This window comes from Microtus oregoni, unplaced genomic scaffold, assembly GCF_018167655.1.
Source record: "Microtus oregoni isolate MIOR12 unplaced genomic scaffold, Mior012 000032F_ref0000030, whole genome shotgun sequence".
Lineage (NCBI taxonomy): Eukaryota > Metazoa > Chordata > Mammalia > Rodentia > Cricetidae > Microtus > Microtus oregoni.
The window spans coordinates 1,212,059-1,237,847 of NW_024543091.1; the positions used below are offsets into that span (position 1 = coordinate 1,212,059).

At 41.8% G+C, this 25,789-nt stretch overlaps 1 protein-coding gene across 7 annotated transcripts in view; it reads left to right on the forward strand.

Annotated features, from left to right (window-relative positions):
- The window catches only part of Snap91 (synaptosome associated protein 91), a 112,002-nt gene that overhangs the window by 81,592 nt on the left and 4,621 nt on the right, over positions 1-25,789 (forward strand). For 3 of the 7 annotated variants that reach the window (XM_041679429.1, XM_041679428.1, XM_041679430.1), the window contains exons 15-28: positions 2,381-2,395; positions 2,523-2,684; positions 7,739-7,846; positions 8,466-8,738; positions 8,965-9,042; positions 9,226-9,297; positions 9,688-9,771; positions 11,078-11,161; positions 15,892-16,026; positions 17,632-17,781; positions 19,663-19,693; positions 20,831-20,930; positions 22,276-22,359; positions 22,975-23,079. In XM_041679429.1, the coding sequence (XP_041535363.1) occupies positions 2,381-2,395; positions 2,523-2,684; positions 7,739-7,846; positions 8,466-8,738; positions 8,965-9,042; positions 9,226-9,297; positions 9,688-9,771; positions 11,078-11,161; positions 15,892-16,026; positions 17,632-17,781; positions 19,663-19,693; positions 20,831-20,930; positions 22,276-22,359; positions 22,975-23,079 (1,481 nt within the window). The remainder of the gene's footprint in view (positions 1-2,380; positions 2,396-2,522; positions 2,685-7,738; positions 7,847-8,465; positions 8,739-8,964; positions 9,043-9,225; positions 9,298-9,687; positions 9,772-11,077; positions 11,162-15,891; positions 16,027-17,631; positions 17,782-19,662; positions 19,694-20,830; positions 20,931-22,275; positions 22,360-22,974; positions 23,080-25,789) is intronic. The other 4 variants (XM_041679431.1, XM_041679432.1, XM_041679433.1 and 1 more) reach the window with 4 other exon arrangements.

Here is a 25,789-nt window from a genome sequence, read left to right on the forward strand (position 1 = left end):
TAACAGCAGCGTGTCAGGAGATGTTCCACCCGGTACCAGCTTTTCCCAGCCGTGCAACTCATTTCTCTTCAAACTCTTTTTTAGAAAGTAAATTATATTTTTAAAATTCAATTACAAGATAATAGGTTTCCATATGGCTTCTCATACCCCTTATTTTTCAGGTTAACCCTCCACCTAGTCCTCTCATCTCCCCTTCCCACCACCCTCTCCCTATTCAGAGCTATCTAATCCCCAGGGCTCCCCCTCCCCCTATTTCCTACATCACACTGTACACACAATGGCCTCTTTCTAGCTTCCTGGTGTCTACAGGGTCTCAATATTGTGCTCACACCTTTTAAGGCTAGAACCATTTGGTGACCTTCACCATTGCCCTTGAAGTGATTTCTTTTTCTAACCTTCCCCACTAGAGGGAGCGCATCTCATTACCAAATGCCAAGACCTTACTTAGTAGGCTGGGAAGGCCTTGGAGTCGGCCTGCCTGCCTACTTAGGCAGTATCTGTGTCTCAGGCAGCCAGAACTGCAGCGTTCATTAGCAACAGAAAAGCTGAGGGGGAGATTCATTGATAAGTAATTCTCAAGTTCTAATAAAAATAATGAAACTTAAGAGGCTTGCAAAATGAAGTAGGAAAGAGACGTCTGCTGGAGTTGAGGATGATATTTCATTATAGATGTGTTTGCCTCGTCATGTGTAAAGTATAAAATCAATTTCCCAGTCTTATTTCCTAACATTAAGCCACAACTGCTTTTGAATATTTTAGGATTTTAATTTTATATAACTAGACAATAAAAAGTGAACTCAGAAGCTTATTTGAGCATTTTTATCTGACCTTTAGAAAGGATTTCAATATGCAAAGATGAAGACCACTTCAGAGGTCCATGAATTCTTCATAGGGTGATAGCTATCGACACATTTCCATTTCTGGAGACACATTTTAATGATAATATTTTTTATATTAGTATAAGACAACAAAATTTCAGCAAATTCATGTTTTAATAATTCTAGTTTAAAATTACACATATACTTATTTTTTAATTAGACTGATAATAAGCCCATTGATAGAAAAAAACACAGGGATGTTTTGAAATCACCCTTTGCCTGCATAATAGAGTATTCGCCTTTAGCCATAATAAATCTGTGTTTTAGAAGCAAAAATAAATGAGGGACTGTGAGTCTGTGTATCTCACTAGAAAAACACTCAGTTTCCTCTCATAAGTACTTAAAGCTTCTGCTTTCTGAGAAATATAAGATTGCGGCTATGGTTTTATTAATATTGGAATTAATAACCAGCAAGCATTTGAAAAATAACATTATGATATAATAGAACTAATATTTTCCACATGGATTATTTGCTATAATCGAGTGGTTTTGTGGTCCACTGCCTACCACGTTAAGAAAATCTGGGGTTTGCATCTGTAGGCTGTGCTGAATACACACACCAGACACGAGAAGGTTTACAGGTGCTTTGAAGTGCATACTCCTAGCTTTCCTTATGGAACACTTGATGTGTTCCAGGGATGGATAAGGCTTCTAAGCAAACTAGCACATTTAGTCTTCATAGCCAGTTGTAGCTCACCGAAGGATGTCTGTTTCTTTGTTACGAGATTCAACTTCTGTTTCTTATAGTGAACATTTTCTAGCCATTTTTATAATGCAAAAAAGGCCTTTGATTTTGTATCTCTTATAAATGTATTGAATTCTCCTACTTTAATTTGTATCTATGGTTTTAATCCTTTACAAATAGTGGTTTCTTACTATCTAATCGCTGACACTGTTACTAAGAAAGAGCTGCCACGATGGTTCGTTCTGTCATCTTGGCGCAAACTTGGTATCGTGCCTGTGGGCACGTCTGTGGGGCACTTTCTGGATTAATGATTGATGTGGGAGGGGCACTGTGGTCAATGCCACCCCTAGACAGTTGTCTGAGTTGTATAAGAAAGCAGCTTGGGATACATAGGGAACCCAGTCTTAAAGATGGAGAGTGAGGGTAAATGGGAGAGAAAAAAGAACAGGCAACAGAATTCTGCTAATTACAGATTAGCATCAGTCACAGCAAATGACGGGGATGTGCAGGGGATAATGAAGGTGAAACTTTATCCTTTGGGATATAGGTTGGGTTTTTCAAAGTTATTTAAGTCTCTTGACCTCCCTCGCCCTCTGCTTTTCCATCTGTAACCTGGGTAGGTTGTTCTGGGGATTGCCTAGGGTCCTTTCCTGTTTGAGAGTTGGTAATGTGTTTGTGCTCCAATGAAAACTGGCCTGGGGAGGCACAGGAAGCTCCGGTGAGCCTGAGCCTCGCCTTGCTTGCACATTGGCACGGTCCGATGTTTCAGCTGGAACTCTTGTTTCTTCCTATGCTACCACTACGTGGACATGGATAGACCTTTTGGGAGAGGGTGAGTAAAGCCATGTTTCCTAGCTCCTCCTGGGAGCACTACCTGCAGTGTCTCCCTGTGGCCTTAGGAGTCTGGTCTATCTGTCTTTTCCTCCTCTCCCCTCTGCTCTGTCTCTGGTGAAATGCAGATTCCTTGGCTGCGCTTTCCTCTGCTCCCTCTGAAGCACCGATTTCAGACCCATTTGCACCAGAACCTTCCCCTCCTACTGCAGCCACTGAAGCAGCTTCAGCTTCTGCCTCAGCCACCACAACCGTGACGGCTGTCACTACCGAAGTGGATCTCTTTGGAGGTTAGTCAGTCACTGCTCCTTCGACTCCTTTCAAGATGGCTGACATACCTGAGATTTAAGGCGTTTGAATTGCTTTGCACAATGCTAAAAACATAGCAGGGTGTAAGTACTTTCCCAGTGTTGGTTCGTGTACATTTGACTGTGCTAAAGTCATCAGCTTCTCTCCCTGTAGTTTTGGCACCTTTAGAGCAGAAGCTGTGGCCCTTTGAACACACGGCTCTTACATCAGGATCTGACTGCTGCCAGACTCTGGCCCACACAGGCCCTCCCAGCAGGGCCTCAGTGAGTGATCGCAGGCTTCTGACCCATTTAGGTGTGGCATTGGGGCCAGATTAGAACCAGCCTGGGGAACATTTGAAGACCATGAGAGAGCAATCCTAGCCTAAATAATTTCTTAACATTTAGACACACACCCCCCCCCCCCAAAAAAAAACCAATTGTGAGGAATTAAAATTTGGATGGCTTGTCAGAGTTGGCTGGTATACCTACTTTTGATTGTTGTGTCCAAATAAGATGCAGGGTCATCTTGATTTTTAGAACTTTGAAGGCCATCTGAAGTGGCACTTGGCATGCTGCTTAAAACCAAGTACAGGTCAGTCTCAGAAAGAATTGATTAGAAATATGCTTTTCATGTAGATGCCAATTCTGACCCAGTAAAATTCCCTGCAATATGCCCAGATACAATGAGCATGAGAAGCCAGGTCATCTACATACTTGAATCTGAGAAAAGCCACTATGCAAACTCAGAGAAGTGTGTGTACCACATGCACACATCCAAGGGGTGGTAGACTCATTATAGTTTTGTGTTTCTTCATTACCATATAGCATATTTCCCAGGGCCCTTTCAAAATATTGTAAAGAAATTGAAGGAAGCAAGTGATATTGAAGCCAGGAGAGGTTTGGCGGGTGATGGCAGAATCAGTGCATTCCCTTGGGCATGAGCACTTACTCAGACACATACCATTCGGCTATGCAGTGCCCTCAATGCTGAAGCTGTCCAAAACAGGTGGTAGTAGCTAGACACAGCATTTCTGTCAGTCTCACCGAAGACGTTGTCTGTCACCTTGCTGAGTCTTCATGCCAACAGAGAGAAACACATTTCTTAAAAAGCAGAGAAGCACAGACCCTTGAGCATTTCTCTAGCAGGAACCACTCAAAACAGTACTCTTTGCCAGTGTTGCCCTAATCTTTTGAAATTAAATTTTTTTGTTGTTGTTTTAGCTTAAATTTTTAAGATTAACTCCTTCACCCTTGCTCTCTCCAGCGCCACTGCTTGCATTGAGTCTGAGTGGTCTCTCATGCAAGATCAATGGAAAAATTGATCAGGTTGGACAGCAGTTTTGTACTGCAGCATTTTTTTTGCAGCTTTCCAGAATAATAAAGCCCAAGATATTTCTTTGAAATACTGTTTGAGCCTTATGCTATTTGTGATTGGTGTCTGTCAAGCAGAAAAATCTGTATCTTTGTAAATATTCTCACTGTGGCATTATGTTTGCCTTTAAATACAAGTCTTAAGATGAGGTACTACAGAGTCACATCATGAAATACCAAGAACCAGCAGCCCTGTGTCTTCATCAGTGTCCCTTCTGTCGCCTGGCAAGGACATGAGTGAGGATGAGCCCTTCTGCAGGTTTCCTCACATAGTCTATTTCTCCGCTCTGCTCTGTGAGCTGTCTCCTGGCCGCAGACATCTGGAAAAGCTCTGTCTGCCGCAGTTGGGTCTCTGAGTACACCAGGGCATCGTTTATCGTCTTCAGTAATTCCCCCCTAATCTGTTTCATGTTCTTTCCTGGTTTATAACAAATCATTTAGAGCTTTGACTTAAACTTAATCTCTGCGGCATTTCATTGGCCAGCTTAAAATATTTGGGATCTCTAACATGGGTACCAGCCACATTTTGTTTGAATAGCTTTAAAATGTCAGATGTGGGCACACCGGGGAGGCTGTTGGAAGAGAATAGCAAACTTGAGGCCAACCAGAGCTATGCAGTAATTTCTGGACCAGCCTGAGCTACATAGGAAGCCCTCTTTCTCAGAGATACTCTTATGAGTTTCTATGTGATGTCTCTAGCAATATAGATTTCTCTAGAAACAAGTATAGTAAGTTTTAATTTAAGAAAAATATGGCTATGACATTTCATAAATATAAATTTTTAAACATTAAAGTTTAAAACATTAAACATAAGCATTAAGAATCTATGTCTTTTAGTACATTTGAAATGGGAGCTTGGAAGAAATATTCAAATTTATATCTATATAATGTTTTATTATTCTATGTTAGTAGTTCATTTAAGTCTTATATTGTCTTTTCTGATACTAAATTTACTAAATCTTTCATTTTTAAGGCAAATTTTTAAGAAATAGTGCCTGCTTTCTGTTGTCTTACAGAACAGAATGATAAGATACGTTGTGCTTTAAGTTTTTATACAAGCCACAGATAACTGATAAATGACAGCATTGCTCTTTTAAAATATCCTAGTTGGGGGCTAGTGAGATGGCCCATGGTGAAGGTGCCTCTGCCAAACCTGATGACCTGAGACTCATTCCTAGCACCCAAGTGACAGAAGCAGAGGAGAGATTGAAAAAAAAATCCCTTTCCTACATTCATGTCTTTGGGAAAGATTTTGGTGAGAATTTGAGAGAAGCTTATAACATGGGTGGCGGCAGAGCCTCTTCTCTTTAGGAGAGGCTTTGGTGGGAGTCAACAGTTAAGTTGCTGGTGTTTAGTCTTAACTAAGAAGAGCAGTGTTGAAGAGATATGTGGCTGGTGGGGAGAAGGAAACCTCTCCTAGAAGGTAGCTGTTAGTGCAGACTTTGCATGTGCATAGGTAGTGACCGGAAGAGCCTAGGCTGTAAGCATCTCCTGGAGCCTGTTACTAATACATTTATTCTAGAAGCGATGAGTAGTATAGTGGACAGGGTGTGGTTTGTGACCATTCAGTGTAGCAGCCAAACACACAAAGCTCCAGCCAGCAGAAATGGGCCAAATTCTGACCCGACCACTTGCTGGCTGCGTGGCCTTGATCAAATTACCCAAGTTATTTTTTCAGCTGAAAGACGTAAGTTCCATAGATTTTTGTATGCAGCAAGAGGCTCTGAGGTATCTATATATTTTGGGATGGCTAGACCAGGTTACATATTACTTCACATCACTTTTTTGTGGGTAAAACACTTAAAATCTCTGAACGTTGGTTCTCTTCTTAGAGAATGGAGATAATAAAAGGCACCACGTGAAATAGTTACAGAAGTTAAATTTAGTCATTTGTTCTTGTGGTTTCTGTGATTCTCGGTGCCATTGGCCCCAGCTGTGGATGCTTAGGCATGAAAGGAAAGATCCCTGAACCGGGGCATGATTTGGGGAGCACTTCCCCCCCCCCGCCCTCTGCCTCCCTGCCTCCCTTAGGGTTTTCACGCTGCCCACTATAGTTGTCTGGAAAGTGGGTCTGCACTGAATCTCCAGTTTGTTCACATGATTCCTACCCCTATCCCTCAGGATAGTTGAGAGAAGTGGTCAGTTCAAATGGACGTGTGCTCTGTTGGTGTTTGTTGTTGTTGTTGTTTTGTGTTTTTGTTGTTGTTGTTTCTCGAACAGGGTTTCTTTGTGAAACAGCCCTGGCTGTCCTGGAACTAGCTCTTGTAGACCAGGCTGGCCTTGAGCTCACAGAGTTCCACCTGCCTCTGCCTCCCAAGTGCTGGTATTAAAGGCGTGCACCACCACCACCTGGAGGGTCACCATGCTTTGCTCAAGAAACTTTTAATGCAAATGAGTCTCTTGTAATGTCATTTTTTATTCCACAAAACATAAGGACTCAAGATGTTGCTTAAACGTTTTATGCCTAGGCGTATTTGTTACTTGCTGCATTCAATTGAGAGGCAAGGACCTTGACCACAGGACTTCTTCAAGCTTTCCACACTGAATGAATCTCTGAGAAAGCAGCTATACTGCGTGACGTTTCTCATAGTTGTCCAGTTCCTCTTAAGGAGCAAGGGTCAGTTTGCTAGGACGTGTCAGTAGGTACTATAGGAAATCAGGTTTGGGATGACAAGTGTCAGGTACAAGTGGTTTGATCCCATCCTCTGAAGGCTTCGCCTTCATTCTTGCAACTTTTTGCATTAACTCTGTAATATAATACGTAATACGGTTCGCTCTTGGGCAGACACTGGGAATGATTTGCATCTCTCAGCCATCAGTGTATATTTAGGGCTGGGAATGTAGTATGCAAGGTTCTGGGTCCCACCCGTAGCATTGAAAACAAGAAAAAGAAAACATAAGTTGGGCCTAGCTGTATGTTATTGGGGTTTCTTCTGTAAATAATGCATTTGCAGTCTTAAAACATGAAATTATATTTTTAATCTGTTGGAAATGAATCACTTTCCAAATAACTAGAAAATATAATAATATTTGAAAACAATAAATGTGAGTAGAAATAAAGACATTAAGCATCATGCCCTATTTTGGTAAACTGGTTGTTTCTTTCAGAAGAGTTTCTCTTGTATCCAACCATTCTTTCCAGGGTTAGTGAAAATTTTGGTGAATTCCTTCTAAACCTTTCATGTTGATAGTATGTTTTTTTCTCTACACTAGGCTAGTTTTAACTTTGTAATATTAGTTTACATATCTATTAACTATTTAATATTATTTGTATAAAGAAAAGACATTGGAATTTTCTAGAAGTCAGAGGTATAAAAAGTTTCAACAAAGAGGTATTATCTGGACATGAAAGTTTAATGTCTTAAATTATATAGTAAAGTTATTTTGTGTTTTGATTTTTGCATCCATTAATTTCTAATGAAACATAAAACATGCTTTTTAGAACCCTTATACAATGAGAATCTTGTTGGATCCTGATGGTCTGCAGTGGTATTCGCATGCCTCCATTCGGATGTTAGCTGCCAGGGGACACGCAAAGAATAATGTTCTGTGATTACCAACAGTGCATGGAAACATTCATGTTGTATAAGGGAGCTTTCTTCACAACCTAACTCAGTTCTTTTACGATATTTTCTTCTCTTTTTATTCCTTTAATTTCTGTTACTTTAAAAACTGCACCCAAGATGCCTTTGCAGCTTCTCCTGGGGAGGCCCCTGCAGCATCCGAAGGGGCCGCCGCACCAGCTACCCCAACCCCAGTTGCTGCAGCTCTTGATGCATGCTCAGGAAATGGTGGGTTTACACATGAGCCAGTCTGTTGTTTTTCTGTCCTAATGTGAAACCTGCATAGTTAGATATGACCATATGTTTTTTTTCCTGATTTTATTTTCTTATTAGTGTAAACTGTCATTCATCACAACTGAACAAATAATGCCAACACTTAAAACATTAAGATGATGAAGTGCATACTTATCAAAATTGGCAATTTTTCAAGATTGACAATTTTTCTCAGTGCAAGTATGCTCTCTTAATGTTTTCCCCCTCTAATGCATTCTTTTATGATATTGAGTTCAAATATATTGGCATGTTTTAATGAACCTTCAGAACTACCAAATTGACTTGATTAGGTGAGGGCACAAAAGATCATGATCCCTGAACCAAAACTATAGAATAATCTCACAGCACCCTACAAAATATTTCAGATTCAATTTGTGGTACCAACTGTATTTTCTTCTTTCTTTAGAAAAGCATCCTAATTGCTGACTTTTGCTAATAAGATGTTGACCCTATGTAGCTGAGGCCTAGCTAGCGTGTAAATGTGTGTGAAGTGTCTTTTTACCTGTAGTTACGACTCTGCCTCTTGCTTTTTCCTGACTGATGCTGTGTGTGTCTCCACTTTCCTCTCCAAAAGACCCTTTTGCCCCATCTGAAGGTAGTGCAGAGGCTGCGCCTGAGCTGGACCTCTTTGCAATGAAGCCACCTGAGACCAGCGCTCCTGTAGTTACCCCTACAGCTAGCACAGCCCCTCCAGTTCCCGCAACTGCTCCTTCTCCTGCTCCCACCGCTGTGGCAACCGCTGCTGCCACCACCACCGCCACTGCAGCTACCACCACTGCCACCACCTCCGCTGCCACCACCGCCGCCACCACCGCCGCCGCTCCTCCTGCTCTAGATATCTTTGGTGGTAATTTGTTGTTGTTACTGAATTTCTCCCATCTGGTGGCTTGAGTCTGGTCCTGTAATGCACTCATGACTCTTATGCATGAAAGCTATAGGTAAATGGTTCTGTAGAAACCATTTGCTACTTAACCCAACGTTCCTCTAAATGCTCGATCAGAAAACTGGCTATTGATGCTGTTATAGGCTTGATTTTTCAGACTGAGTGAAGGCCTGTGTGTTCTTGGTCTTAGATTTGTTTGATTCTGCTCCTGAAGTTGCTGCAGCGCCTAAGCCAGACGCAGCTCCTAGCATAGATCTGTTTGGTACAGGTAAAGCCAAAGCAACCATTTCTTCAACTCTGTTTCTGTAGATGTGTCCTTTGTTTCTGTAGATGTATCCTTGGCCAAGCCCTTTGTAGTTGCTGTGATAATGCATTTGTTAGATGTGTAACTTTGGTTTCAGCTTTCTGCTACTCATTTCTACTTGGTTTTGGTTTCTTTCACTTTTGGAAGATGCTTTCTCCTCTCCACCACGAGGGGCCTCTCCGGTGCCTGAGAGTACTCTCACTGCTGACCTCTTATCCGGTGAGTGCTTTGCCAAGGTCAGGCCTTCAGAGCTCTCTCAGGAGGGGCATGGGGTGGGGGCAGGGACTCATGTGGGGAATGATGATCCAATACCCTATAGGTTTGCCTTATGTGTTTTAAAACTAAGAATTTACTTAAGAGAAGATTCCCATTCTGCAGACCACTGTCAACTAGTGAGGGTTGTTAATAATTTCAAATATAAGGTTGGCAAAGAAAAAACTCTGTTTCCCATTGGAACTTCAATACTGAAGAGTCCGCTTTCATTTGCTTTCCTAAACCGTTAAGGTTTTCCCACCCTCTTCCTGTAACTGAAATCCTGAGGCCACTGTCAGGGTTCTGGGTTTTATTGTTCCAAGGGTGACTTGCATGTTCCCGTGTTCTTCACTGCAGTGGACACATTTGCAGCACCGTCTCCTGCAACCACTGCCTCTCCAGCAAAGGTGGAGTCCTCGGGTGTGCTAGACCTTTTCGGGGGTGCGTATCTCTCCTCCTTCTGCACTTGAGCCATCTGGAGTGATTTCTGTTCTGAGTAGATTCTCCTCTTTCATTCTGTTTCTTTTGCTTCTTTTGACTGTCAAGCTGCTTTTGTCTCGTACTTGTAAACTTTAAGTTGTCCAGACCTTTTTCATTTCTTTGCCATCGTCCCTTTCATCTTTATTGGTTTGTTACAGCTTTTCTTTGTGTGGCCTAACAAAGCGAGAACATTTTTCATGTGAAGTCTTCCTGTTTTCAGCCTTTTTCTTCATCCTGATTTTTAATCACTTAATTGGAGTTTCCTCTCTACCTGTTTTCTCAAAGATCCTGATATGTTGATTACGTAAACATTCTTAAAAGTGATATAGACATGAAGTGGGTACTTCGGAATTGAAAACAAGCCAGTCATATGTCATCATACTCAACACCACGGAGTTTATTTGCATTGAATTTAGTGTTTTAAAATCTTTCCACAGAACTCAGAGATGTTTTTTGGGTTTAAATGTATCTGTTCTTCCTTTGCATAGTATTTGAAAGCAGAACTATACATGGACTATATTGATTGTATTTGTGTGCATGAAAAATCTAAAGTTCTTTCTTAGCCATAAACTTGCAGGAAGGAGACAGGTCTGAAGTGAATCATGGGTACCCATAAAAGTGAGTGTCTTTGGACTAAAACATCATCTTTGCAAATTGTAGCCACACAGACTAACTATTGTTGCTGGAGCATCCTAGTATATATGAGGATACAAGGAAGATACTCCTGAAGGTGCTCAGACACCTAGGTACAAGGAGCTCTGCTGCAGCTGCTGCTGAACTGGGCATAGTAAATGTTTAGAAGCTTAAATGGGAAATGAGAAAATTATGTTTTTACCTTTGTTTAAAAAGTTTAAAATATCAATCCTGTTTTTAACAAATGGCGAAAATCACTTTGAAACATTCATTCGAATAGTATATCTTTTAATCTTCCATCGAGGCACTAATTTTTAAATATTGTAGAACTCTCTTGAAAGGCTGTACTCTTTAGAGAAGACTCTGGTGGCACACACCTTCATGCTCTTGGTTGGGGGAGGGGTCCCAAAGCAAGCAGGAACTGCAAAGTAAGACCCTATCCGAAGATATAAAATAAAACAAACTGCTTAGATCATGGTTTGGTTCACTTGGTCATTTCACGTAGACCGAGGAGGCAGACTCACCATACAGAGTATCATGTCTGTGCATGTTTCTATGTATTTCACATTTGAATTGCCTAGTTACTTACTGTTTGACCCTCTTACTTTCTTGCTGCATAATGGATAATGGATAGATGCATTTGGAAGTAGTGCTTCCGAAACCCAACCAGCACCACAGGCTGTTTCTAGTTCATCAGCATCGGCAGATCTACTAGCTGGTAACTGATTCAATTAAAATGGCATTTTATAAAAGTTAAGTTTGGATATAGTTTTGTAAGTAATAAATGCTACATAAGTTGCAAGGTATATTTTTAAATTTTTCTTTCAAGACATGAAATTGAAGGCTATAGCATTATATATAATAGAGGGTTTATTATTTCTCAGAATTTATTAAATTAGTCCTCAACCCACAGTTGTATGTATATAAACCACCCCTGCTGATTCTCTCAATTTTATTTTCAATTAGCTTGTTTGTTTTTATTTGACAAAAAGGTAATGTGCTTTGTGTAGGAATTCTGTCATATAATGGCTGCTCATACTTTTTGGAAGGAATCTGTGGTAAACGATGCTGTAATGTTTGACATTTGGTTTTGTAATATGTGAATCACCACAGGAGAAACCATTAGAGATTTCACCTGTGGAAATGCTGTGACAGATATCACGAACTTTTTTGAGAAGCTGCTCATTTTTCTGTCTGAAAACACTGGGTGATCCGAGCTTTCTAGGAAGTAGATGGGCACAGTTTGCTGAGGTAGAACCGACTGATGAAAAGAATGGCTCAAGGATGCAAACGCACTTCAGACCAAGCCTGAGCCTTCTTTGGGGCCAAGACAAAGTGTACTTAATGAGCGTCACACTTAGAAAGTGGCCAGATGGAAGGCCCCATCTTTAGGCTTTGACCCAGCTTAACAGAGAAATTCACAGCATGCTAACCTTGCTTCTAATTTTGCATGAGGGGAGCACAGAACTAGTCTAGTAGACTTTTCTTGACACTCAAGGGCAGCTTTCAGTGTACTCCGAGGCACTTCAAGAGATGCATTTTGGTCCTCAGGGTAGCAAAAAGGTAATGAGTGTGAGTCACCTAAGCACAAGGGAGTCCCCAGTCTAGAATCCCTCGCTTTAAATACCCTGGCAGTCATGTGGCCCTAAAGAGTAACCAGTTTTGACCAAGGGTAACCATAGCTCACAACCTAGGATTGCACAGGATCTCAACACCAGTTGGATCAGGCCAGGGAGCATGCTAGCGTTCTCAGACTTGGGATGGATAAGGACAGAGCTAGTGGATCCTCCCCAACCTTGGGTGCTGCAGCAGATTTCCCTTGGGGTCACAGCTCTCCTCCAGGAACTGGAGGAAGTAGAGGCAGCCCCTCTGTTCACCTTCCTTGCCTCGGTAATTCTGTCTGGTGGCTTCGAGCTCTCCAGCAAGACTGGCTCTTATATGTCTTTCATAGCCCCTTTGGCTCCTTGACCAGAATGATGCTCGCGATTGCCAGATCTCGTCACAGTGACTGCTTTGAAGAACCAGGCCCCCACTTTGAAATCTCTTAGCTGTCTGGAAGCTAAAGTGTAACATAAGACTGTGCCCTTCACATCCCCCACCGCTGCTGACTTGAGACAAGGCCTGCCAGCCTGCCTGACTTTCCTCTCAGCCTGGATGCATTTCACAGCGGCTTCAACGTGGCCAGACACTTTCCACCTCTTATTAAACCAACACATTCAATCCAGATTTCTCAAGCTCCAGCAGTAAGGTTTTAACAGGCCACTGAAATAGCAGTTTCAGAGCTCCTTGGTGGAAATGGTACTGCTGCTTTTTAAATGAGATAATTGATTATAAATCTTTGGCTCTAAAGTTGTGGTTAAAATCAACTGTCCTGGCTATCTGAAGAAGTCGTTCTTGGATGTCTGCTGGTCTGCCATAGACGAGATATGTCACTGGGGCTGCTCAGACCCACTAAACAGGAGGCCGACCACAAGACCACACTGTCTGCTCCACTGTCCTTAGTCCACTGCCTGTGGGAACAGTATCTCAGAGGAGCTTAGAACACTAGGGCCTAAAGCCTACAACCTGGAACAGAGGCCAAGGATCTTGGGAAAAGGCAAACATTTGCACGGCATGCCAAGTCAGAGGCTGGTGACAGAGCCAGAGAGTTTGATCCTAGGGGATTGCCACAAGATCTAAAGCACCCCTGGAGAGGGAAGGATCACAGCTGCAGAGGGATTTTTTTCCCAAAAGACTCACTTTGGTTCATGTTACACATGCGCGCACACACACACCACACACGCACGCACACACACACACACCACACACACACACATATACACGGAAAGAAAAATAACCTTAAATTTTTCAGTAAACCTGACCATTCTAAAATCTTACTAAAGTGAGCTAGAAAAGAGATTAGTGACGAATATTCCAATGTCTATGCACTTTTAACCATGTTGTTGACTCTGCTCTCCTGTTCCTTCCACTGCCTTTTCTTCTGACTCTTTGAGAGGAAAAATTATTGCATAGACATTCATGTTTCTCTGGGCTTCCTACTTAAATAAATTAATGTTTAATGCAAGCAAGTTTGTTTTGGGTGTTAGAGTCTACTTTGAATCAAACCATTTCCTGTAAGTTACTTTGGTCATGGGAGATCTGATTTTCTTAGCATGGACAGCACTTTCACCTAGTGCCCTGATAAAAGAAATTTTAAATTACATTTTTAGTTTTTCTAAAGTTTAATTTGAGAAGCCAGTTTCTCCCTGTTTTACTTAACCAAAAAAAGCATTTCTTGTGCTTGTGTGAATATGACAGCGTCAGGAAGTCACGTTCTTAGTTTTAAAAACATTATGGAATATCAGCATAATTGTATCTCCACAGGTCAACATCATATCTGCAATTCAGCTCACAATGGTACCTGACTTATTATATTACCCAAATATCTTTGTTTAATGCATATAAAATAGAACAAATATTTGGGACATGGCATTATGGTGATTTGCAGAACTAGCACCTTGGTTTGTATAGAGACATAGTAACCACCTATATAAATAAAGAGCTTTTAAAATAAATAAATGGGTATGGTGGAGTATGTCAGTGATTTCAGCATTTAGAAGACAAAAACACAAGCAAGGTTCCCAACTAGTTTGATGCCAGCCTTGTCTACGTAAAGGGCACTCAGGACTGCATAGTTAAGGACTGTCTGAAACACAAAAGCTTTAAATTTACATCACTTTTGATTTATACAGATAACATGACTTGAATATTATTGCCCACTGCTAAAAAGATGATCAAAGTTTACTTTAGAAAAGATAGGTTTTGTAAATTGCAGTGTTAATATATGTATATATATATTTTTTTTTAAGATTTATTTATTTATTATATATACAGTGTTCAGCCTCCATGTATGCCTGCAGGCCAGAAGAGGGCACCAGATCTCATTACATATGACTGTGAGCCACCATGTGGTTGCTGGGAATTGAACTCAGGACCTCCGAAAGAGCAGTCAGTGCTCTTAACCTCTGAGCCATCTCTCCAGCTTCAATATATGTATATTTTTGAAATCTATTTGTGAAGAAGCGATGATGGGACTAAATTTGAAAAGAAGCATATACAACAAATTTGGTTGTAAGAAAGACTTCCAGACATGGTGGTGCAGGCCTTTAATCCCAGCACTCAGGAGGCAGAAGCACGGAAATCTCTGTGAGTTGATTAGTCCAGTCTATATAATTTGTTCCAGGCTTATCTGGGGCTATATAGTAAGACTGTGTTAAAAAAAAAAAAAGAAAGAAAAAAAAACAGATGGACTTCTGCTAAAAATAAACCCTTTTATAATAGAAAACTACGGAATCTTAGCAAACAATTATCACCTCCTTGCAGGTTGCATATTTTTACACAAAAGCAACAGTTACCTTAGGCTTCTGTTTTCTGTTGCTTGAGAGACATGAGAGACAGAATTCAAAGAATAAATATTTAATTTGAGATCTGATCAATTTTTATAAGTCCTTATCATTCACTCAGTAACCATGAACTTACTATTTCAGGAACTGTGCTAAGTATTAATAGAAAAGACAGGAGGAAAAGGCATGCAGCTCCTGGACCTAGCCAGCTGTCTCTGGAGTTGCTTGGAGAACACAGGCATGGAGACGTGATGGGAGTGGCGTGGAGCTCTGCTCCGCATGCTGAGGACAGTGATATATACTGTGGAGTGCAGCCAGCAGCATGTCATGGAACTCCTTTCTAGGGGCCTGTGGCATTAGGAGCTGTGAGATTGGCAACAGTCTGGTTTGCAGGGGTGGGGAGCAATCAGAGTCAGAGCCAGAAGGCTGTTATACAGAGGAATCTAAAGGAATGGGATACCAGGGAAAGCATTTTGAGAAGTAACTGTCAAGGTTTTCTGCTCAGAGGGACTGCCTGGCTGACCTGCACAGAGAGGACTAGAGTGGCTGCACACTGCAGTGGCTCACCTGAAGGCAGTGCTGAGAACCTGCCTGCCCTCTGTGGGACCAGGGAGCTAAAAATGCGGAAATTGGAGATTTAGTGCCCATTTTCTTCTTTACATTTTATTACTGTGTGCAACTAAACATGTAATTGCCTGTTACTGCCATTGTAAAGTTTCAGTGCAATGATAACTTACCTGAAGTCTAACCCTTCTTTGCTCTGTGTATTTCATCCTAGCAGATTCTGATAGGCACAAGTTCTAATGAGCTTCACTAATGTGTGTATTTCCTACTTGAGTGCCTGTTTCAAGAGCTACCTCGTGTCTGGATACATTGGATCTGTCATTCGTACCTGGCAGATCAACATGCTTGGAGAAGCTCTTGGCCAAACAGGCCTCCTGGTTTCACTAGTTGCTAATCATGTGGTCATTCTTCTTCAGCTCCTGTAGCTTTTTCTGAGTCTGTTTCCTATGGTCTTTTCCCTATCTCCAGCTGACATTTTTCTGGGACTTTTTTTTTTCATCAGGATTTGGGGGTTCTTTCATGGCCCCTTCTACAACCCCGGTGACTCCAGCTCAGAATAACCTGCTGCAACCCAATTTCGAGGCAGCTTTTGGAACAACGCCTTCAACTTCAAGCAGCAGCTCCTTTGATCCATCAGGTGAGTCACCGGTTGTTGAGACGCTCATCCTTATTTCTGGTAATATAGCATCGACCTCCCCAGGTTAGTGTGATGGTAGGAAACTTACAGGTGGATATCGTTAGCCTGGTTGGTGACTCTCAGCCTATAGCTCGTTAAATTTTCCAGGACACGTTTGGTAGCTCTAAGAATAACCTCCTGTCCTTTCTTTTTCTGTTTTTGGATTCTAGCAGACACCTTACCCCACCCACCATCTATTTTGCACGAGCTCACACGCACATGATTTAGCGGTGGTAGAGGGAGGACAGACTCTCTGTAGTGACTCTCTGAACAGTGTCTGAGTGTGTGGACACCCAACACACACCCCGCTCCTGCTGTTGCTCACATCCTCTGAAGCTTGCATGGCCCTCGTTTAATGAAGTTGAGACACGACTAGTACCTTTGCTTCTAACCTTTCATCACTGCTGTCATTTTGTTTGTATTCTCTTCCATCCTCCTCTTCTCATGCTGGGTCCTTACTACAAATTTTCAATTGGTGAGTTTTTGGCAATTAAATGTGTTTCAAGAACACCCTAAATATATTATCCCCTGCCTGACAATCTGGATGCTTCTATTGCCAGTGCTGACTTGAATGCTGTCTTTCCCACCTTAGAATGACTCTGTAGTGGTGTTTATGGTAGATGTACGTAGTTTCTTATAAGAATGTAACAAGCCCGACATTTTTATGTAGATAAGGTATTAGCAATAGTTTACGAATATTCCAAGCCTGTATTTTGGATAGTCTTTCTGTGTTCTAGGAACTGAACATGTAGTACTTGTCGTCTGGGGATCAGGAACACTGGTGGTGGCTCTTGACGTCCATCCTTAAAATCCCATTTATTTTAAATAGGCCCAAAACGTATAATCCAAACATGTGACAAAAGGAAGGGGGAAATCAAAATTAACTGCCTCTAAAATGGGACTAAGTGGCTTTCCAATAATATTCCTAGATGCTGACAGAACACCATTTATCTTATGCTAATTTCATTGGACACTAGGGAATTACAGTTTTTCAATTACAAATTGCTTTAAGACTGAGCATCTTAGGTTAGCTAGGGTAAGATTATTTGTAGTTCACAACACATCACTACCATTTAGAATAAAAAGTGGTTAGTGGTTTTCCTGTTAGAGTAACAATGGCTACCACTTATTGGAGTGCCTGTACAGAGGCTCCATTGTAATAGACGTGTGGGAAAATGTTTCCTCATTGACCCTTCCAGCAAAGGCCTATGTTAGTACCATCCCTATTCACAGGTGAGAAAATGGAAGTGTCCTCTCCTGATGCTCAGAGCTTATGGGGTGTGGCTGAGTTTCAGCCTGGCCCTGGGCTCTCTCTAGTACGTTATAGCACACAGCCTTCCTCCCCGTCTTTCTCCATGCTCATTAACGTTTTCATGTACTTTGAGTAGACATAAGTAAACATGTTCTTTTTGGTGTTCATAGTCACAAACCATATGAATTATGTTGTCCCTTTTATAATAACGTATTTTTGTGTTCCCATGGTTTCATTAAAGACTGTCTTCTGCATATTATCTCTCTCTTGTCTCTTTTTCCAATTTTTCTGAACCCGGTCTGTTTGATTTCCAGTGTTTGATGGTTTAGGTGATCTTCTGATGCCAACCATGGCACCATCTGGGCAGCCTGCTCCTGTCTCGATGGTCCCACCCAGTCCTGCAATGGCAGCCAGTAAAGGCCTTGGAAGTGACCTTGACTCATCTCTGGCCAGCTTAGTGGGCAGTGAGTAATCTAGTTTTATTTACTTGAAGCATATGAGAGTGGTATTCTTTTCCCCTGATTTTGCTTATGGGTAAGTGTCTAAGGAGTGGATCACCCAGAGCCTTTCTTTAGAAGGTAATCACTTGCTAGTCCACTGTTCTTGCAAAGAATACCCACTTCACTTTTAATCTAAAAACAAAAAACAACCCCCCCCAAAAAAAACCCTAAAAAGCCCACACTGGCTTGCACAGGTAATATTCAAAGGCATTCTATAGAAGTACATAACCATCTGAAAATAGATTTATACTAAGTACAATATATTTATAGTATCTGAGTTTCATTTTTCAACAAGTATTTATTGATTAGGAGGTATTCTTCCAGGCCTTAGGAATAAATCAGTGAAAAAAAAAACAGATACAATTTCTATTCTTATGGCCCTTGCAAAGGGCTGAGACAGAATAGTGAAAAGCTATATATATATATATATATATATATATATATATATATATATAATTTATTTTATTTTTTTAAAAAGAAAACAAACTATCATTTTTCATCGGTGGCTCTGATGCTCTCTGAGGGTTTCTACAAGTACCAGGTGTCCGTGTGGCACCCAGACAAACATGCAAGAAGAATTTCTTTCTCTCTTTTTTCAAGACAAAGTTTCTCTGTGAAACAGTCCTGGCTGTCCTGGAACTCACTGTGTAGACCAGGCTGGCCTCGAACTCATTGAGATCCACCTGCTTCTACCTCCCAAGCACTGAGATTAAAGGTGTGTGCCACCACTGCCCGGCTGCAAGCAGAATTTTATACCCATAAAATAAAAGTCACTTTTTAAAAGTAATCAAAATGTTATATGTAAAGATTTCTGTATTTGGATTAATTAATATGTATAATTTATTTTGTAATGCTAAGAAAAGATACAAGAACTAAATATTAAAATCATCATCTAACAAATCAGCTTCACACTTACTAGGGGCACTGGGCTGGCTGCTCCCTCAGCCTCAAGAGCTCAGCTTTGGCAAAGCCTCGCCTTCTCCAGGAGGCCTTGCACCGTTTGGCTCCTTGCCCTCATCCTCCTTTTTTAGCAGCCCGTATCATTTGCTTTTTTCACATCATCGTTTCTTATCTGTGTCACACCATCAGAGTGCAGGTTCCTTCGGCATGGGGGCCCTTAATACTTCTCTTTATTGATATATCCCAAGTGCCTAGGCTAACGCCTACAGCTAAAGCACAATATATCTTTACCAAGTTGGCAAGTGAAGTGCAGTATGGGTGAGTGGTTGAGCCGGGTATTCCCAAGGTCACTTCCACCTTCACAGTCCACTTGCAGCCTCCTGGAACCCAACCCGTGGTTCGGCTCACATCTGAGCATCAACTTAGCAGCGAGAGACGGGCACACAGCTGCATAAGTCCTTTCAGCCCAAGGAAGCCCCTTAGGGTGTGAGGAGCCAGGGGTTTGGTTGACTGCTAACATGGGCACACTCTGCCTGGCACCCAACTTGCAGGAGGAAGGCGGGTGTTTAGCATAATTGACACCGCGCATGTAAACAGTCTAGACCCAGTGATCAGTTAGTCATTATTAGCTCTCATTAAAGACAGCTTTTTATCCACTAAGGAGGCTCACAGACCCCCACTCTAACAGGGCTTTTCAGATAGCAGTCCAGACCTGGGCAAGTCCACACTAAGTGATCCTTAAGACTGATGTGAGATAAAAGAAAATTTAAAATTCTGCTTCTGTTCACTAATATAATTTCTTTTTCAACCAACTGGATACAGTCATTGCTAGGTAAAACTACAGTCCTTTTCTAAGCCTGTGAGTGCTGGATGTCTCAAATACTGAAATATATAAGCTGAATATAAAGATTTAAATTCTTTTTCTTTTCTTTTACCTGTTTGTAGATCTTGGAATTTCTGGTACCACAACAAAAAAGTAAGTAGGGTTTTTTCTTTTTGTTTTTGTTTTGTTGTTGTTGTTGTTTTTGGTTATCTGCTTTCCTTTGAACAATGTGTTGGTGTGTGTTTATTCAAAACTACCAAAAAACATTTTACTCACTTGGGTATGTTATTTCCCACTCTTCCATTAGGTAATTTCAGTTGTTTTTCATTTCAATTTACATTGTTGTTAGTCTATTGAAATCTCCAAATTATTGCTCTGCTTGAGAAAGAGTGATGTGTTTCAGGCCAGGATCACCACTGTTACATCTGGAAATGTTTTGGGATGGAGTTTTGAGTTTTTTGCATGTTTGTTTTTATGAGACAGGGTTTCTCTGTGTAGTTTAGAGTAGCTTTGAGTTTGAGATTCAGTCCCGTATTTCTGGCTAATGTTGATTAAAAAAATCTTTCCTGGTTCGTAAAACTGATAAACAGTATATCCTTTTCTCGGCTATGTTTTGTCATCAAAACTGAGGTGCCTGTTAGAGCTGTACAGTGACCGCCGCCAAGCAGGGTGGAGGTGCTGTACGGCTGTGTGAAGCCCTTTCTTGAACGCCATCATCAGTGCATTTGAAATCCAAGAAGTTCCAGGGCTGGAGGGATGACTCAGCAGTCACGAGCACAGACTGCTCTAACAGATCTGAGTTCTGTTCCCAGCACAAGTGACAGATGGGTCACAACTCTTTGTCACCCCAACTCCAGAGAATCGAACACCTCTGGCCTCCTAGATCCCAGCACACACGTGTGCATACCCACACACAGAAATGTACACATACACATAATTAAAATGACAAAAATAAAAATTCAACAAGATATGTGTCCAGATTGATGGCATACTGTTTAAAGTTTCTATTATGAATGAAGAAGTCAGTTGAATTTTTTGGCATCTTTTTCTGTTGTAACAGGCATGAAGTTCCTGTTGCCACTGAATTCAAAACACACATTTGTTTTATTTTAAATGCTTGTGCGCTGTCTTAGATACAATACGGTAAGAACTGTCCGTGGATTTTAATCTGTACTCGCATCACCGCCAGGTTCCAACAGACCACTTCTAAACCGAGTAAAAGCATCCAGGAAGTCACATGCCATTTTTCCCTCTGAACTTTGTGTTTTGTTTTTCACACTTGCCCCTTAGGGGAGATCTCCAGTGGAATGCTGGGGAGAAGAAGTTGACTGGTGGAGCCAACTGGCAACCGAAGGTCACCCCAGCTACATGGTCAGCAGGCGTCCCACCGGTACGTAAGTGAGGCCAGGGGGGTATGGGCAGTTTACCAATTTTCAAGTCTACAGAACAAGGATGTTCTGCTTAACTTGACTGTTATCATTGTACGCCTAGTTCACATTGAAAGGATATAAGCAAGATGCAGAATTCAATGAAATGCAAATCTCTGGACTTTGCATGTAATGATTACAGCCTACACTTAAATACCCTGTGGTTGCAGTAGCCTTAATAGTAATATTTATGTTTCTGGTTTATCTGTAAAATTATAGAAATGATTTTCCAGCACATTCCCTATCATGGATTGTGATACCATTTTATCATATTTTCTGCCAAAATCTCCTGGTTGTAGAAATAAGAAATGAACACATTTTTTTTTCCTGTCAGAAAGGATAAAGTATGCTGACTAGTTTTATGTCAGCCTGACACAAACTAATGCCTTTTTTAAAAAGGAAAATCTCAATTGATGAAATGTCCTCACCAGACTGGCTAGTGTGTTTTCTTGGTTGATGATTTCTATGGGAAGGGCCCAGCTTACTGTGGGCAGTGCTACTTCTGGGCTAGTGGTCCTGAATGGTATGAGAAAGCAGGGTGAGCAAGCTATGAGGACCAAGCCAATAAGCAGTACTCCTCCATGGCCTCTACCTCAGTTGCTGCTTCCAGGCTCCTCCTGCTCTGACTTCACTTCAGGATGGGCTCTAAGCTGTGGGCTGTAATAAACCCTTTTCTCTCCAAGTTGCTTTTTGTCATGGTGTTTAATCATAGCAGTAGAAACCAAACTAAGACAAGTTGTGTTCTATTGTGTGATATTTTATTTTGAGATCATATTTTTTCATCACCCCAATTTTACACTTGAAACCAGATCATCATCCTTTCCATAAGGTTTAAAAGATATTTATTTCTATATTTCAGATTACTGTATCTTCAATTTTTTTAGCAAAACTAGGAAAGGCACTTTTCCCAAGCCCACCAATAATTTTCCTCCCTTGGGCACACCCCTGCCGGTCTAAGTCTATCTGTTACTCTAGTGTCTAACCCTGTGCTGCATGTTGGAGAATAAAATGGTGGGAGGAACTGGCTCACTGGAGTTCAATTCTTTCACAGTGAGAGCGAGCTAGGCAGAGAGAGGTTTGAGCAACTGCAAGCCCGTGAATCCGAACAGCACCACAAAAATGAACCTCAAACCATTGCTATGGCGCTGGTCATCTTTTAAAATCTAGACGTGGAGTTTGAGGATGCTTTGTTATATCCACATACACAAGCTTGAAATGCACACGTTTTAAAATTCTAGCCTAGCAGATTAAAACCATGTTGTTTCTTTCTTATTTGTTCCGTGTGGTTCTGTGGGCACGCGTGTGCAGCAGGGCACGGTTCCTCCAACCAGCTCAGTTCCTCCGGGTGCCGGGGCCCCAGCTGTTGGGCAACCTGGAGCAGGATTTGGAATGGTGAGTGATGACTTGTGTCAAAAACCTGTTGTTGACATTCCTCACGTCCTTCCACACGCTCAAACAAACAGGTACTCCTTCAGGAAATACAGTTAAGGAACCTACAACTTAAATTATCTGCTTTGGGCCTTAACCAGCCTGGCCAGAGAGTGGGGAAGCAGTTACAATGTGTATGAATATACTGACATAAAATTACAGCACAGTGTTATATCATTTTTGGAGATGATATTTACTATATATTTTAGTTCAGTTATCAAACACAACCCTTTCTCTACTGGATCTTTCCACTCTGCACATCCATCTTCAGCACATTGGGGCCATCCTGCATAAGGAAGTTATCTCTTGTCTACTCAAGAACTAATCCAGCAGGAGGTGAATACACAGCTTCTGAGAGGAACGAGGATGCCGCATGGCCAGCCAGACTTGTACACACAGCTCAGGGTCCTTTTCCCCATCTGACAGCCTCAATACCCGGAGTTCAGGGTCACATAATAAACCATCGTTCCTACCTACGTGGTTTTCTCAGCAGTATTCCAAAGCATGTTAAAGGTGTGCCTGTCTGGTTTTGCACTCATGGGTCTCAGACCTGCTCTGAGAGTTTTCGTTCCTTTGCAGCCTCCTGCGGGGACAGGCATGACCATGATGCCTCAGCAGCCGGTCATGTTCGCACAGCCCATGATGAGACCGCCCTTTGGAGCCGCAGCTGTGCCGGGCACACAGGTCAGTCCCCAGTACCCTCCACTTAGCCTTAAACATAAACTGCTGTGCTGTGTGTTAGTGGTGTGACCAAGAGGCCAGAGGAACAGCCCCACTCTCCACCCTCAGCAGCCTGAGGAGTTCTCTGGGGTTCCTGGCTTGAAAAAAAAAAATAGTCTTTCAAGACTAGCCAGTGTGAAGCAGAATTGGTGGTTAATAAAGACCTGAATAGGAAGGTTAAAGAAAATTGCTCAGAGAGAACGACACAGCTCAGAGAGTGGTTGTAGACTTCTCTAGGTGACTGTCACGTTTCCTTGTCGGGTGTTTGCTTTGGGTGGGTTGAAGACACTGTCTTGAAAGAGTGCTAAGGGCCTTAAGAGAGATCACTGGGGGTTCGTATCGTGTGACAGGCTCACAGTGGGTAAGTTAGAGTCTAGATCACAGGGATGCCAGAAGGTAGGGCGCCTTACTGTAAACAGTATTAACACTTCTGTTTGAGATTGCTCAGGGTAGTTCTTGGAAAACCCTACCCAAGGTTCTTAGATACATAAAATATCTCTGTAGAGAGGGATTGTTATTTCTAGGTTAGTCCTCACAGCAAATGTTTGTTGGGCTGGGATTCTTGCTTCGATCAGACTCCAGGGTGAGGGCTCCTTTCCTGCCTCGTGGTCCTACCGTAGTCTCTGTCTCTCTATCCTGCCTCCCTCCGTGTGGCTGCTAAAGGTGTTCTTACCCAATGGCTCTCATGGCTGTTGTTTCAGGAGTGAAGGGGCATGGAAGCAGTGTGGGGTGTGGAGACAGTGACTGAGAACTAACCATCCTGGGGTCCTTCTCTTTTTCCTCTACTTAATCAGAATGGTTCCTTTAGGGTACCTGATGCCTGTGTCCCAGTGATGAGTTTAGGTTGGGGTTGGGTTTTTTTCTTTTGTTTTGATTTTTTTTTGTTTTGTTTTATTTTTATTTAAGATGATTTCATCCAGCCCAGGCTGATCTCAAATTCACTGTGTAGCCAAGACTGGCCTTACTGTCTGTCTCCATCCACGTCCCAGCTGCTGGGATTACAGATAGTGTGGAGTCACAGTTGTCTAAGCCGCAGGGTCTACCCTGAATTCTGTCAGCAGCAGCACTGCTTTCCCAAACTGCAGAGTCGCCATAAAAATTGCTTCTCTTTTAACTCCAGCTACACGTTTGGGAGTCCCCAGGGCCACCCTCGCTTCAGATGGGCTGTATATAAAACTAAGGTTCTCTATGACCTCACTCTGCTTAGATTTACCATAGTGACTCACAGAACTGAGGAAAGTACAAGATTTATGGTTATAGTTTTATTGATGTGAAAGGATACAAATTAGATGCAGCTAGAGGAGAAGAGATGATAGGAACATCTGGGAGCTGTCCAAGCCTGGGACCGCTCCTAGCATCTGTGTGTGACAGGATTGACAACTGCGGGAGATAACTCTGGCTTCAGTACCACATTATTGAGGATTGGTTGAATTATTACCTATGAGTTGAACTCAATCTCCAATCCCTCCCCATCCTGGAGACCATACTTGCTATTATGTGGCCCAAAGACTCACCAACATAATAACTGATTAGCCTTTCTGGTATGGCCAGCCTCCATCTACCCTGAGTCATGTCAGCATACATCTGGAAGGGCCTATGAGTCACCCTTAGTTAGTATAAATTCTCAGGGTTGTTCTAGTTTGCTTCCTATTGCTATGAAAAGTAACATGACCAAAAGCAAACTGTGGGGGAAGGGTTTATTTCAGCTTACAGTTTATGGTCCATTGTAAAGAGTTAGGGCAGGAGTTCAAGGCAGTCGCCTAGAGACAAGACAAAGACCATGGTGTGATGCTGCTTCTACAAGGCTTATACCCTCCAGGGCTACTTGTCTAGGGATGACACCACCCACAGTGGCCTAGGCCTTCCCATATCAGTCATTACAAGAAAATGCTCCCATAAGCTCGCCTACCAAGCTGATGGAGGCATTTTCTTAGCTGAGGTTTCCTCTTCTCAGAGGACTCCAGCTTGTGTTGATTTGGGAAAAAAAAAAAAAAAACTACATGGAGGGGGCTTCCAGGAGCAACTCTGAATAACAAAGTCATGCCTGTCCCTTAGGATATCACTGGGGTTTAGAGTTTATCAGGTAGGTTCCCCAGTGAAGGGAAAACCTGGTTTTAGTGAGGCCAAATTCCCTACTCTACCACCCGCTTACAGAAATGCAAAAGGCATTACGCCATGTAAGGGCTTTGCTGCTAATATTAGCCATGCTGGAAGGCGTTCTCTCTTGGTTCTTCTCACTTGTTAGTCATATAAAGAGACTTGTGTCTCTGAGCAGCCGGCCTGGGCAGAGTGGGAACCCAAAATTATAACTTCAGTAGCAACTTGCTGAGCAAACTAAACCAAATGGCTCCAGTTGTTGAATTTAATGACGTCAGTAAACAGCTTCACTCCTGTGGCATTTTAAATGTAACAAATGGATGTTTATGTTGTCTTTTCTATAGGACACTTACTTAGAACTTTTAAACATTATTTTCAGTGTGTGAAAGCCTTAGAAATGAGTTAATATATATACAATTTTGTCACATAAGGTAATTATTTTTCTTGTATAATACCATCAGGTATTACTTGATTTGAAGAATGAAAATGAAAAACATGTAGCATGAAATAATTTAATAATTGATGTTCTAGTAAGCCCTGGAATAGCATGCAATATCTATGTAATATTTATTTACTT